At 38.6% G+C, this 14,347-nt stretch overlaps 1 protein-coding gene across 10 annotated transcripts in view; it reads right to left on the bottom strand.

Moving 5' to 3' along the window:
* The window catches only part of KAT6B (lysine acetyltransferase 6B), a 113,044-nt gene that overhangs the window by 35,555 nt on the left and 63,142 nt on the right, over positions 1 to 14,347 (bottom strand). For 6 of the 10 annotated variants that reach the window (XM_030486637.1, XM_030486638.1, XM_030486636.1 and 3 more), the window contains 7 exons: positions 12,728 to 12,843; positions 12,488 to 12,569; positions 11,350 to 11,482; positions 6,426 to 7,357; positions 5,386 to 5,507; positions 3,587 to 3,702; positions 1,355 to 1,496 (listed from right to left, as the gene is read on the bottom strand). In XM_030486637.1, coding sequence (XP_030342497.1) covers positions 1,355 to 1,496; positions 3,587 to 3,702; positions 5,386 to 5,507; positions 6,426 to 7,357; positions 11,350 to 11,482; positions 12,488 to 12,569; positions 12,728 to 12,843 — 1,643 coding nt within the window. Of the gene's footprint in view, positions 1 to 1,354; positions 1,497 to 3,586; positions 3,703 to 5,385; positions 5,508 to 6,425; positions 7,358 to 11,349; positions 11,483 to 12,487; positions 12,570 to 12,727; positions 12,844 to 14,347 lie in introns of those variants that run through there. The other 4 variants (XM_030486639.1, XM_030486640.1, XM_030486643.1 and 1 more) reach the window with 3 other exon arrangements.

Raw genomic sequence — 14,347 nt, 5'->3', positions numbered from 1 at the left:
TGGAGAAAGAATCGAGACACTGCTTTCACATGCACCTTGTTTTCTATGTGCTTTTTGTGTCAATCCCCCACCTCCCCACCTCCTTTCTCAGAGCTGTATTTTTTTAGGAAGTTTTTATTTACATCTTAGCAGTAACTAATGAAAATAAACTGGAAAGCAGGATTTGCCTACTGTATGCTGCACAGTTCTTAACACCTGCTAATAGAGAAAATGCAAGTTATTTTGGACTGACTAGGAAAATTTTGTTTCTTGATAGGAAAAGAATTAAGTCTGTTTACAACTTCAGTCTTTCACTGGCAGATCTACAACCTTTATAAAAACTTCCAAAGTCAGGAAGGAAGCAATCCTGATGCAGACAGCTATTTTGCTAACAGCACAAAAACAAACAAGTGAACAGATATATTAAGATCTTGTTCTAAGTTAAGTGAGGGCTTCAAGACTGCATCTACCACTATTTGAATGGGCAATGACCAAGCACAACAGACATGTATACACTATGAAAACACAAGTTTCAAGTAGAATCTATGATACCTGCAATTAAGAAGTTATCAATACACACATCTGAATATTGATGTTGGAAACACAGTCTCAAAAGAAGCCCTACTAACCCCAGCAGTCTCTTCTGTTTATACAGATAAGTAACAACTCTTGAGAAACAGTAACGTGGAGGTTGATGCACAGCTTTAATAACTGCAGGTATGCTACTTGAAACAGAATTCTGTTGTCCATGAATCCTTAAGAACTTAAAGAGAAGTCATGTCCCAAGAGAATAATGTGGATTATAAAAGAACACGTTCACAAGCTCAACACTGGACTTCTTAAATTAAAGGCAACGTGCTCTGACCAAAGTCAAACTGAATCTCTGCCAACCAACAAGGATGTTTCTGCGCAAGTTTCTCAAGCATCCAAAAGGAATGCAAATGCAGTAGCTACACTTGTCTTTTTAGAACAATACACAAGAAACTAGTTTGCCTGCCTTTATACACTGGAAGCAAGATTAATACTCTCCCTACACCCAAGACACTTAAATAGCCAGAAATGAATGGATGCAAGAGGTACTTCTGCTGAGAAGGCAAAGGCAATCAAGTTAAAGGACTTCCACTGCAGTTCCCATCTAAGATGCATGCTGGACAAGTGTCCTCAGAGGTTGGCTAACACATGAAATACTACCAAAGAAACTAAGAATCGTGAGAGAACACGGCAGGGAGGAACAGGGAAGATGGACTTGGTTTTGAGTCTCAAGATGAATCTTCCATGGAGTATTTCAGTATGTTACAGGTTTCACTAGTTCTACTGATCTGTAATGTCTTGAAACTACAAACCTTCAGAAATGTAGGATTTGTGATATACATACCTCAAATACTGAAAGGTCATTTCTTCTGTAGATTTCATTGGCTGGTGGATGGAACCAGCCACATTTCTCTGAATGCCTTAGCAAAATGTTTTTACTTTTCATGTATTTAAGACAGAATTCACACAGGTAAAGCTTTGGTAATCTGTACGAAAATTAGAAAGAGATTTTATATTTAAAAAAAAAAAAAAAAATACTAAATTCTGTAAATAAAAAGGTTACCACAAAGTGAAAGGCCCTCCCCTGTTTAAATACAAGGTACCATAACCAAATACTGCTTCCGTTTAAATAAATAAGTATCCCAGTAAGGTGAATGACTGAACATACACTTATCAGCCTAAGAAAAGGAAGACAAGATTCAATCACAGTGAACCTAATTTAATAGGTTCAGTCAGTGGTTTTGTGATCCAGCATCTGGTAGATCCCAGGTACCTTCCCTTCCCACATTCCATCTAGGCTTTTGCTGTGGTTTCCATCAAAGTAGGCACACTGGAGTCATACCTCAAATTTCACCCTCCTTCCAGTGAAGACAAAGGAGGCACAGAACAGAATACGGGCAATCTCCTTCCCTTTAATTTTTCTTATTTTGTACGTGTGGAAGGCTAGATGATTTTTCTTTCCACTGTCTTCCAAACACTTGGGTAGGACAGCAAACTGTACTAGGATTGTACCTCCCCACCTCCACCTAAACCATCACTTCACTTGAACACAGAAGCCCATCCAAAAAGTTGCAAGGGAGGCATTTTGCCTGTATTCAACATATCTCCACAACATAGACAACATAGATAATTGTACTCCTCCAGGAAGGATTTAGTTCAGACTACGTAGAACGTAGAACCCTGTAGAAGACAACGCTGGCAAGTGTTCTACATACTAGAAACCGTTCCTTTCAGTGAATTTTATGGCTTTTTACCTTCGTTTTTAAATTACTGAAGCAGCGGAAGACTGCTGCAGAAATTAATTATTCTACAAAGTTTTAGAGCAGAGGACAATCTTCATCTGCTCTGAACCTACTGGCACATCCTGGGATCACGTTAGGATCATAGCCATTGTTACACTGCTCCCATATTCTAAGAAAGTTTATCAGCAATATAAAAAGTAGCTTGAACTGTTTGTTCCATGATGTAATCCACTGCACTCAGAGCCAAGAACCACAGTACCTCCACCATCACCCCCTACTAATAATAACCATCATTATGCCTCTCTCAGATTAATTTACCTGATGGAGCAGCTAACTCTCTTTTTCACAATATGATATAAAGTGAATGAAAGAAAACATGAACACTATAAAAGCAGTGGTAATAAGAGGAAATAGAAATGCTCTATACACTTTCTTTGGCCCTTGATTTTTATATTACCACTTCATAACATATCTCTGATTCCCACCACACAAAGATGGCAGTACCTAGGAACGAGAGGAGTGAAAAGGCAGTTTACAATAACAGCATGTAAAAGGCATTCTGGAACAGACCACATAGTTTGGTTGCTTGCTAGTGGTAAAGCTTGATAATCATACAATTCTGAAAAACTCCCATGTGTGCCACAGATCCAATGGATTCATAAAACATTTATTTTCAGCACATGCAAAACATCAGCAAAAAATCTGCTGAGCACACACACTAGTCCATGCTCTCTGCCTGACTCCAAGGTGTGCCCTGGCAAAGAAGGCCAGAAACAAAACGCTCTTGCCACAACTTGCTCACTTGAGCTTTATTTATCTTACATGTTCATACTTCTCCCTAATCCCTAGAAAAAGAAGGTTAACGAATTCCGGATGACAAACAATTAATTTCTCTAAATGGCCAGAAATTAGACTTATTTGGTTGCAATGGTTTAAAAACACCAAAAATGCAGAAAGACCCCAACCAACAAAACCTACAAAAGCCGAATATAAACCACCACCCCCACCCCAAAAAAAATAAAAACCCAAACAAAACCAACAAAACACCCCAAGCAAAACTAACAAATAAACAATCCCCCCAAAAAAACCAAACAAGACCATGCCAATACATACTGCAAGGCTGTACTTATGCAGGACTAGGAAAATCAGTCTCTTAATGCATCTTTAGAACTAGTTAAAAAAGACAAATCCTTGTTCTCCCTTCTAATTACAAAAGCATATTTACTTTTAAAAGTTGCAAATTATAAACAGTTACAAAAGAGTAAGAAAATAAACTGCAATTATCACATTAGTAAAAACTCCAACAATATATGGCAATGTTAACAACTCGGTACCTTGCATATTCCTGTGGGTAAGGTGAAGAGTACCAGGTCTGGATTTCATATTTTCCAAACTCAATCACTGAAGGGTATCGCCCACCTGTTTCACCAGTGTTTTTACACCCAATTTTCTGCCAGGTGCAATAAAAGAAAAACATTAGTTATAGAAAAAGGAAAGTTAGCTTTATATCAATTTCACCCATCGAAGGTGTGAGAAATCTGAAGTATTCACATCAGTTGCTTAAGTTCTTCCACCCTGGACAGAGGACAGAGTTTGCAAACAGCCAAATGTCTTCCATGGTGCAAAAAAACTAAACATGCAGTTAAGAGAGCAGTGCTTTCAAGTTAAGTACATACAAATAGATGGACCTAGCCAAAAAGGAAGCACAACTGCTTCGGTTTTCCTCTCCTGCACCATCTAGTGCTAGGACTTCCCTACAGTTCTGGTTCAAACTCAAAGCTGTCCTTTTGTCAAAACAATGAATCACAGAATCCACAAGGTTGGAAAAGACCTTTAAGATCAATAAGTCCAACCTTCACCCCAGGACTGCCAGATGAGGGAGAAGGCATCTGCAGAACCCTTCTAGAGTTCTTGGAATTTACCTCTAGCAGCCAGCAGTATACTAACATACACTAATCTCGGCTATCATACTGAAGTTGAGCTGATCAGAAGATGACTTCTAGACTCTAAAGGGCTACAGAAACATAAAATAAGGAAGAAGGGGGGAAGGAGAAGCAATTTCACCATTTCACCATTTCTATAAGTCTTACCACCTAACATTTTGGTTTGAGTTTGCTGGTTAACACACTCTGAATTAAGACTATGAACAGGTCGCTGCATTGACTCATAGCAGATAAGGTCAGTTCATGTACACTAACCCTGAAAAAACATTAAATGACTTCCATTACTGAAAACAGTGCAAGACACACTCATTTATGATGTAATTTTGAAGAAAAAAGCAGCCACTGCAACATTACATGCACCTCCCTTTTAACCTACGTTCTCAAACACAGTTTGCTCATTTCATAGACAGGGAAAAGTTGAAGTCTGTTTTGTGATAAGACGATTCAGATGCCATGTCCAGCTTTCTTGGCAAAAAAACAAAAAAACCCCACAAGAACAAAAACACACACAGAAACAAACTAACAAAAAAAACCACTACCAAAAAAACCCCCCCAAAACCAAAAAACAACAAAAAACCCCGAACAACAACAAAAATCCACAAAACCAAAACCAAAAAAGCTAAACCAAAACTCAGTCTCCACAAGCTGGTATGAACAGTTTCAGTCAGATTCAGTTCAAGTATTTACACTGGAAAAAAAGTCTATAGTATTTAAATTCAAAGTGTCTTAAATCATTGGTTAAAATGAAGTTATGAAGTCACTAAACCCAGTTTCCTACCTAACGGTATTTGCTGGGACAGATGTAACTTCTCACCATGACTGCTTTATCTGCAGAGGAAAATCATCAGGAACACTCTTACCAACCAACATCCTCTCAGCACTGACCAGAATGTCAGCTACGCTTAATGTCTATGCTTAATCAGTGGTAGTCCTGTGTCCAAAATGCTCAAGTTTATCTTTTGAAATCTATCCTAAATGTCACTTATCATCTGACCCATTCCAGTGTGATGCTTTGTCTCATATCCAAGAGAATGTAACTGTATATACAGTGTCTCCCAAATTAAATTCACAGCAAGCATGACACATTAGATCAGAAGGAATATATTAAAAACGAAGATAAATAGACATACAAAGGTGAACTAAGTTTTTATTTACAGAAACAACTGCATTTTACGCTACAGGATTCTTACCTCCAGGGAAAGTTCTCGAGCCTGCTTAAATACTTCCAAATCCTCCTGTGTAACAGTGTCCTTGCTTCCCACCAGAAATACATCCGTATTTTCTTGTTTGATGCTTAGTTTGATTTCAGTATCTGTTATTTAAACCAGCAAAAAGTTTATTCACAGACATGAAGGTTACACATGCCTTATCAAAGTGATACTCCTAAACAGAATTGTAGCAACTATGGCTGTTACGACTCCCCACTTTAAATTTGGGATCGCCAAGTTACAGAAACGAAACCTTCCCCCCTTCTTGTTTTGTCATATGCTGTTGCATGAGCTATTTTTGGCACTTGGGTGTCTGTCTGTAAAAGCCTTTACAGTCCAGTTCTACTATATTAGTTTTGAACCTCATGAAATGGAGTATATTCTATCACTAGAACTATGCCACCTGATAGACTCCAGTATACTCTATGAGGTAAAAACAAAAAATAAGAGAAAAAAAAAGTTGTCCTTAAAAGTTGGAGACCAATGCTAGGCTAAGTCTACATTCAAACATTTTTTCTTAAATAAAAGTAATTATAAAAAAAAAAGTAGTTCACAGCAGTACAGATCAAGTGTTGTGGAGACTGTAGTAGGATGGAATTTTCATGAAAAAGCAATGGAGCAGAGGGAAATGAATTGAAATGCCCACCAATATAAGCACTGACAGCACACAATCATGATGACAGCACTACTGCCAAAGAAAAGGCAGGGGAAGGACAAGGAAGTAGCATGAAAAGTGGCCACTCATGCGGTACTACACAGCCATAAGCAACATTATGAAGGCACTTGGGGCTCCTAGTGTCACTACAGATGCAAAAAATAATAAAAAGGTGGTGTGGTATTAGTCAGAAAAAAAAAAAAAATGTTCTGGAGATTTAGTCAGCATTAGATAAAGGTCAAAGTTTTGTTGCTTTTGTATGAAAGTGAAATAAGAACAAGAGAAATAGCTAAGACCTATGTGACAATATAAGAATTTTGGTTTTGGACGGGATGCAGGTTTGGTTGGCGCTTTGACCTTTGCTTACCATCATCCTGATCACGTTTAATCCTTCCGTCTGCCAAGCTCCCCTTCCCTGGTGAGGGGGTCCCCATCTGAGGGGTCACTTTATACTTTAATCTGCCTAGAATCCTGTGTTTTTTAAAAAAAGTTGTTCTCTTGAGGTGAGCAACTGCTTTAAAAGCATGTCCTCTAGACACAGCCCATCTAGAGGTACAGGCACGAGAAATAAACCTACTCCTAACCTCTTTCTTTCCATAGAAATGGCTATTAGATTTTGGTGTGGAAGATAACTCTGGTTTATGACGCAAATGCTTGGGTGGTGCATAGCTTGGGTGTCCCTTTTTTCGAGACTGTGCCTGAGTGGTATAGATATGAGAGAGTCCATCAAAGAGTCCCTTTAGCTGACTGTTACTAGGAAGGCTACTAAAGGAAGGTACGCTTGACTGACTGGAAGAACTGTGGGGAGAGTTAGAAGAAGTGGAAGTGCTGGATTTTTGCGAACTGGGGCTCTGACCAGAGGTGGGGGTTGGGGGTAGAAGTGAAGAAGGTGGAGGTTTTAGCTTTTGTGTGGTACCTGTCGCCAACACAAGAGAAGTGCATGACTGTTTCTGAGAGACCTTTTTCCTTGGACGATAGTGCTTTGAAAAGTCTATTATTTCACCTCGTGATCTGCGACCATCAGGTGATGGTGTAAAGAACTTAGTAAGGCCATCAATGAGCCCTTTGGTTTTCTTGTTAACTTTAAGTGTAGAGGCAGATATGTAGGTGGAGGTGGTGGTGATTTTGGTGGTGGCACCAGGCCGAGTGGGGTCTGTAACAGGCAATCTGCTGCTTGAATCCTTCACAGATGCAGCATGACCAGATGAAGGTGTGGTACAGACTTTAGTCTTTTGACCCCTACCAGGTGACCCCCTTCCTGTGAATGCATTCACGGATCCTTCATCACTGGTTACAGACCTATGCGAAAAAATTTGGAAAATAAAAATCAGCATTAAAAATCTGTAACTACTGCCAAATAGTACTACAGTTTATACAAGTTACTTATGCCACTGTACTTAAAAATCTTTAAAGAAATTTAAAGACACATTCACTTTGGAAATACATTTCACACTGTGACGGAACACCCAAATGTTTTTTTCCCCTTTTTCTTTTTGTCATCGCCCCTCCCCCCTTTATTTTAAAAGGTAGTTCCCAGTACTTCTAAGCAGAAGCAGCTGGGATTAGCAGGCTCTCCCAAGTATGCAGTCTCACCACCTGACAATGGCAAAAGACATGGCAAAAGTGTGCTTATTTGGAGAAAAACTTCAGTGCACTGTGTCTGAGCACAAGAACTGTTCCATCACTGTAGAATTTATTGTACACACAAAGGAGATGCACATGTTCAGTGCTAATAAATTACTGATATCAAAACACTTCAGACTGTATTTGCTCAAACTGTAGGGGAAGTCTATTAATCTTATAATGCAATACAGTCATTTTTCAAGAAACTATCTTTTTTCCCCACATTCTCAATGGATTATGTATGTCAAAACTAGTAGTAAAAATTACCACCAAAGACCTAAAAGCAAAATGAGATTATTTATGAAAAGCATTACAACAAAACCAAAGAAACAGACTCAGTTTTCTTTAAAAATTGTAACGATAGCAAAACCAAAACCAGCAAAGGAAAGGAAAGAGCAGAACTGTAAGACCAAGTGGTATTTGTAGAAAAGCTGTAAACCAATCCGGCCTAACATGGAAGGTGTTAAGAAGGAAGAGCAGTGAATGTTATTTAAATGCTAGGAAGAAAATGGCATGCTGAAAACCAACATGTCTGACAGAAGCAGTACAGGTTTAGCTAATTGCTAATGACTGAAGAGAGGAACACCACTGAAAAATATGCTTAAGAGTAGTATATTGTAAGTATATAGAAACAGAACATTTAAAAATATTTGCAGTAAAAGAAACAGCTATCAGGAGGCATGATCAAACTGCAAATCCAAACAAAGCTATATAGTTGCATCAAATGCTTCCATTCTCTTTTCCATCCTGCTCTTTGAAGTTAGCTTATTTACTTTGCAGCGGGAAGTTTTCTTCCACAGATTTTGCCTTCTTAATTGAGATGCTGAAGTAATTAATTCCAACAGGTTACTTCTAATTAGAGACTGAACAGCCTGAGGCTACCATCTGGTTGACTGAACTCCAAGGGCCCACCAGTTTAAGAACTAGCCCCTTTTCCACTCACATATCCTTAAATTTGGTTAGCTCCTAAGAGGCAACAAAACCAAAACCCAAGAACTAAGACAGAAGTATTCTGAATCCTTTGGTGCCATAAGCTTATGCCCATCACAAGACCTATTCTCACTACTAAACATAGCAATCACCATCAGTGCCAGAGTTCAACACGCACCTGGTTTTCATTAATCCTACACAGTAATTTGCCTGTGAAGGGCTTTCTACAGATGGTCAATAGGCAAGAAAAATTATTCCAGTACTACTGGACAGATTTTCTTTGTAGTACACAAAAAGAATTAAGTGGCGTTAGCTAACCTTCCTGTATTTCATGTGACCACACACTTTTATGTTTGACATTGTCACCTTCTGGATCCCACTATCTCTTTTAAACAGGATTCCATAAGGAAGTGTCTCTCCTCTTATCCCATCTCCTAACTACTATTTTTCCGAAACAAGATTACTTGTCATATATATTAAGACATTGAAGTAATAGAAATGTGCCCTCAGTATTGTAAATATTTATTCTACAAAGAACCCCCCCCAAGTACTACTCTAACATGCTCACTTGATTCATGCGCTACGAAGAAAATAAAACCTTTCTGAAGATATTTATAATCATTATCCAATGCTAAGGGAACTTCTGCATCCTTTAGCGTATTTATTTAAAAAGCTGTAGCTCAGAATGTCATTAGCAAAATGTAACAGTAAAACCCTCACCACCTTTCCAACTTTTCTTTTACATGTATGAGGCCAGAGGAGAAGCAGAATTACGGTGTCAGACAGATATTCCTGCTAAATCCACCATAGGAACCCAAATCAGGGACATATTTTTAGAGAAGATGGCAGTACTGTATCACAACCATAACCTGCAGTTGAAAGCTTAGGACCTTTCAAAGGGGTAAAACAAACCAGAGGGGTAGCTAGAGATAAATGGAATATTTTTATTACACACATACAATGATACACAGGAATTTCAGTTAAAACACTGGAAGTTGTATGGGTATTTCAATGACCTTCAGATTCTCAAGTTATTTAGTCTGGAGGATAATGGAGAAGTAAAAGAATATTTCATAGAATCATAGAATCGTAAGGGTTGGAAAGGACCTTAGGATCATCTAGTTCCAACCCCCCTGCCATGGGCAGGGACACCTTGCCCTAAACCATGTGGCTCAAGGCTCTGTCCAACCTGGCCTTGAACACCGCCAGGGATGGAGCATCCACAACCTCCCTGGGCAACCCATTCCAGTGCTTCACCACCCTCACTGTAAAGAACTTCTTCCTTATATCTAATCTAAACTTCCTCTGTTTAAGTTTGAACCCATTACCCCTTGTCCTACCACTACAGTCCCTAAGGAAGAGTCCCTCCCCAGCATCCTTGTATTTCACCCACTCTTCCTTTAACAGCATGCTCTCAAAAGCCACAACAACTACATCTTTTACTTTCATGTAGTGCCACTCTTCATCCTTGTCCTATACTACTTTCCTAGAGCAACATACACTGAACTTTAGGAAAAGGACCAAACAGGCAAGACAAGAGATCCTGTTGGAGAGAGAGGGGAAAGAGAACATAGAAAGCTGCCCAGCACCAAGTACATCAACTTAACTAGTGCACTGTACTTGCAGTACTGCAAGTATTTTGGGTTTTTTTTTCCCTTCTATTTTTACACATTGGCTCCACTGGCTCCAGAATCTTTATGTCGCAAAATGCGGTTTTACAGCAGCTACCATGCAACTCTGAAGAATACCAGACAGGTGTTTAGACTATAGAGAAAAAAGGTTGGGTAACAGCCACATGACAAAACGAGTAGCAGATAAAGCCAGAAAGCTTTTCAGCTGCTGAGTTGACATGGCCAAAAAGATAGTTAAACAGGAGGAAAAGAAAGGCATATGTGCATAGGAACACAGGATAGAGGGCAACATGCTACTGGAGTTAACACAGAATCAGTTCCTGTTTAATACTCAGTGTAATGTCAACTCAGCATTTGAACGTTACTTAAACAATTCTCCAACCAAGCCTTAAGATGTCCAACTACAGTGTTCCCTGGGAAGATAGATGCCAAAAGAATTACAGCACTCTCGTCTTAGATAAACACATTCCTATGAAGCAAAAGGAATTGCAGCCTTCTTCCCTGTAACCAGTGGCAGCTTAACAGCAGAATTCAAGTAATTTTCTTCCAGAATACCACTGAAACCATAACTTATGTAGTACTTGCACAGTTTGCTTTGTGGAATGGGCTTTGCAGCTGATACTAACTAATAAAGCCATTTGTACACAACTTTTGAACAGGTCTTTGAGCAGAACAGTCTCCTCAAGTTGGATATAAGTAACCCATTTATCTATATAATATAGATCCTGTATGTACTTCAATTATTTGAAGTTACAGTTAAAAGACAGCTTTGGCATATGTTATCATACAGAATTTTATTTGCATCTGCAATAGGTATGAACATTCTTAAATTATTAGAAAAGTAAGTTACAGGAAGTTTATTATTCTCCTTCTGACATGACACAAAAAGCATCCACTATAATTAAGAAATTATTGGCCACTGGGCTGAAAGGCATATATCAGAATACTTGTCACCTACTTCCCCCAACTTGAAATACAGTTAAAAACTGTAGCTGAACCTGAGTCAACTCTTACCTCTTACCTGACTGCATTCTCAGAAATGGGGGAGGGGGGGGAGGGGAGGGGGAATAAATAAATAAACAAATAAATAAATCAAGAGAAACCTACAACATTCGTTGCTTTAGTTTATTTTTCGGTCGTCCAATAGGTTTTGCATATCGTCGCCTTATTTGGGCAGCTTTCTCATGAAGTAGCTTTCTCCCTTTCTTCTTTGGCCTACAGACCTGGCAAATCCACATCCCTATATAAAGGAAAAAAAAGTTTCATTGTACACAGTTTATTTAATCTGTTCTGCAGGTGCATATCAAGATACATGCCAAGTATACAAGGTCAAGAAATTATCTTATGAACAGGACACAGAGATGGGAAAGTGGACAGAGAAAAGTGATCCACTTCTACCCATACTTTGAAATATTTTGAAAACAAATTGCTCATGGGAAGGGGAAAAGAGGTGGCAACAAGGATCACAGAAAATACTGCGAGCAAATGGGTTCTCAGAATAATTTCTGTTCTAGCTTGTCCCTCCTTATACTAGCTGGAGCTTTCTTCAGACACAATTAACACAGGGTAAAAATGAGTGTTACAAAGCAATCTAGGCTAAAGTGTGCTAAAGAAAAGACCAGATGACACCTAGGTATGTTTGTTTTAAAATACAACTTGAATTTGGCATTCTTTTTATGTTAGATGACCACTCTGAACACTTACTTATTACGGATAAGGCTGGGGACTTGGAGGGAGGGGGCAGAGAAACTGGAAAACGTCTTTAGTGTAACTTTAAGATTAAATATGGAAAGTCATAAAGATGTGAGAGCAAAAGTGAGGTGCTAGGTATCAGAAAATTAGAGATTAGAGAACCTGAAGACACAGGTGTTTTGTTTAGTTGGTTTGTTTTAAAATTACTCTTACAAAAGGCATGAAGAAGCAGGCTCTTTCACCTGCTCTAAGGATTTCTTTGTCAGTGTATATACTTCAAACATTTTAACTTTGTAAAACTTCACCTTTAATAGACTGGCAAACCACTCAATACACAGTGAATTCATTTGGTCAACTGACCACAGACCTTTATTATTTTCCTAAGGAAAAAAAAAAAGTATCAAGAAAAATAAAATTGGTTTTGACATGATTGAAATCATACTGATTATCGATGGGGGAGGGGGGAAGCAGCATGCTCAAGAGCTTTTAGTCACTTAATATGAGAAAAGACTGTGAATGGAAATATTTTCATTGAAAGGATTTTTATTATCACCTTTTGGCATTCGGGAAAGTGGTGGGTCACAGCACTCCATGTGGAACCCTCTATCACAGGAGTCGCAAAAAAGCATGTTATCCTGAAGGGAGGTGGGGGGGGAGGGAGGGGAAGGAAGAGGAAGAGGAAAACAAGACTTAATACAGCATTGCTTGAAGTTGTACATCAGTGATTTGTATTTGCACATGCTAAGTACAGAGCACAAAGGAAGGTCGAACAACACTCAACAGTCTAACTTACTGCATTTTTGCCTTGGATCCTACATGCACTGCATGTCTTGCATTCAATACACTGCCATCTTAAGGCCTTCACATTTGATGTTAACTCAGGACAGAATTTCAAACATGATGGATGTCCTAAAAAAACCAAAAATATTTAAAGCTTGAGAAGATTAATTTTTAAATTCAACAGAATATAGCCAGGACCACCAGCATCAGCTGTTTTCAGAACTTTGCAACACATTATTTAACTCATCTGCTTCATACAGATATACAGAATAACTGCCATAAAACTCATTTATGAAGAGAAGTAGGAAGTTGATTTCTGGTTTAACTGGCACCTGTGAATGGTCTACACAAGCACCTGAAATGGAATTTTTATTTTCACTAGGTTATTTCTATAGCATATTAAATTGCCATGGGTTCTGAAAGAGTACTTTTACAAACCTGACCCCAGTCTCTCTTCACAGCAGTGCAACATAAACAGAGGAAATCTTAAGATAAAACCATATTATTTATCTAAATATACCGTGTACCTACCAGAGAAACTTAACAGTCTGTGTATTTTTCATTCCAACTTATTACTTAATTATTTCCAAAACAATTTCAGAGCAGTAGGAAAAAAATGAAGCAGGCAATTAGCACAAAGCTTACTGCAAAGGAAGACTGAAAACCAGGAAGGGTGGGGGAAATGAGAGAAGCTGAACTGCCACCTCCCATGAAACTATCACTCCTTGGTGGGACCATCCTCTTTCACGGTAGGCTGGAAGGCCTACGTGGCTTTTCCAATTAATACAAGACACAAGACAGCTGAACACATAAAGCACTTTAGGCAACACTGGCAGTGATGTGCTAACTTCAGGGCGTGCCCTTAGTCCAGAAAACGTAAACGCACTGCTAAATAGGAAGGAACAAGCCTTCCCAGCACTTTTTGCTGGTATTATATTCAAGAACATCAACCCACAAGTTGTGAGAGAGAAGAATCCATGTTGCCATGCTGCATTTAGATGGCTGCAGTGATGTGATCTGGATTGCTTACTTTTCACTGTCAGAGTCAGGATATGTGCTTTCTTCCAGGTAATGGTTTCGTCACAGTCATTCAGACTTTCTCCATCTGCTGTTCCTCAGTCCAAGACTGAGCTAAATCACCACAAGAAGAATGCAGGCTAATCCATGAGCATTTGCTATTTTTGTCTTCTAACAGACTGAGTCATGAATGGCAAAGATGACTGATGGAATGCAAAAGCCACTTCAGAAAGAGCAAATTTCAGATTTTATTTCCTTTACTGTAGGTAGCCAAGGCTTAATGCCCTTTATGTTAAACTTCAAAAAACAATTTCAATTGTTTAAATATAGCATATTCTCAAAATAAAAGGCAGGAATAGAACTTGTTCATAAAGAATCATCAATAATAAATTCAAAGAGTAGCTTCAAACTCAACAGTATTAAAAAATCACTGCCATTTGATTCTTAGCATACCGTTTAAGATTACTGAATTTCTGTGGTTAAACTTGAGTATGCACTTAAAGAGACTATTTTTCTTGAAAGTGACAATATACTCTAACAGCACAGTTGAGTTCAATGCTACACAGTTCCCTTCAATAAAGCTTAACAAGTGATTCATTTAAAAATTTTGCTAAGA

This window comes from Strigops habroptila, chromosome 5 (genome assembly GCF_004027225.2).
Source record: "Strigops habroptila isolate Jane chromosome 5, bStrHab1.2.pri, whole genome shotgun sequence".
Lineage (NCBI taxonomy): Eukaryota > Metazoa > Chordata > Aves > Psittaciformes > Psittacidae > Strigops > Strigops habroptila.
Note: the sequence above shows the minus strand (reverse complement) of the source record. Positions and strands in the feature narration are given on the sequence as shown.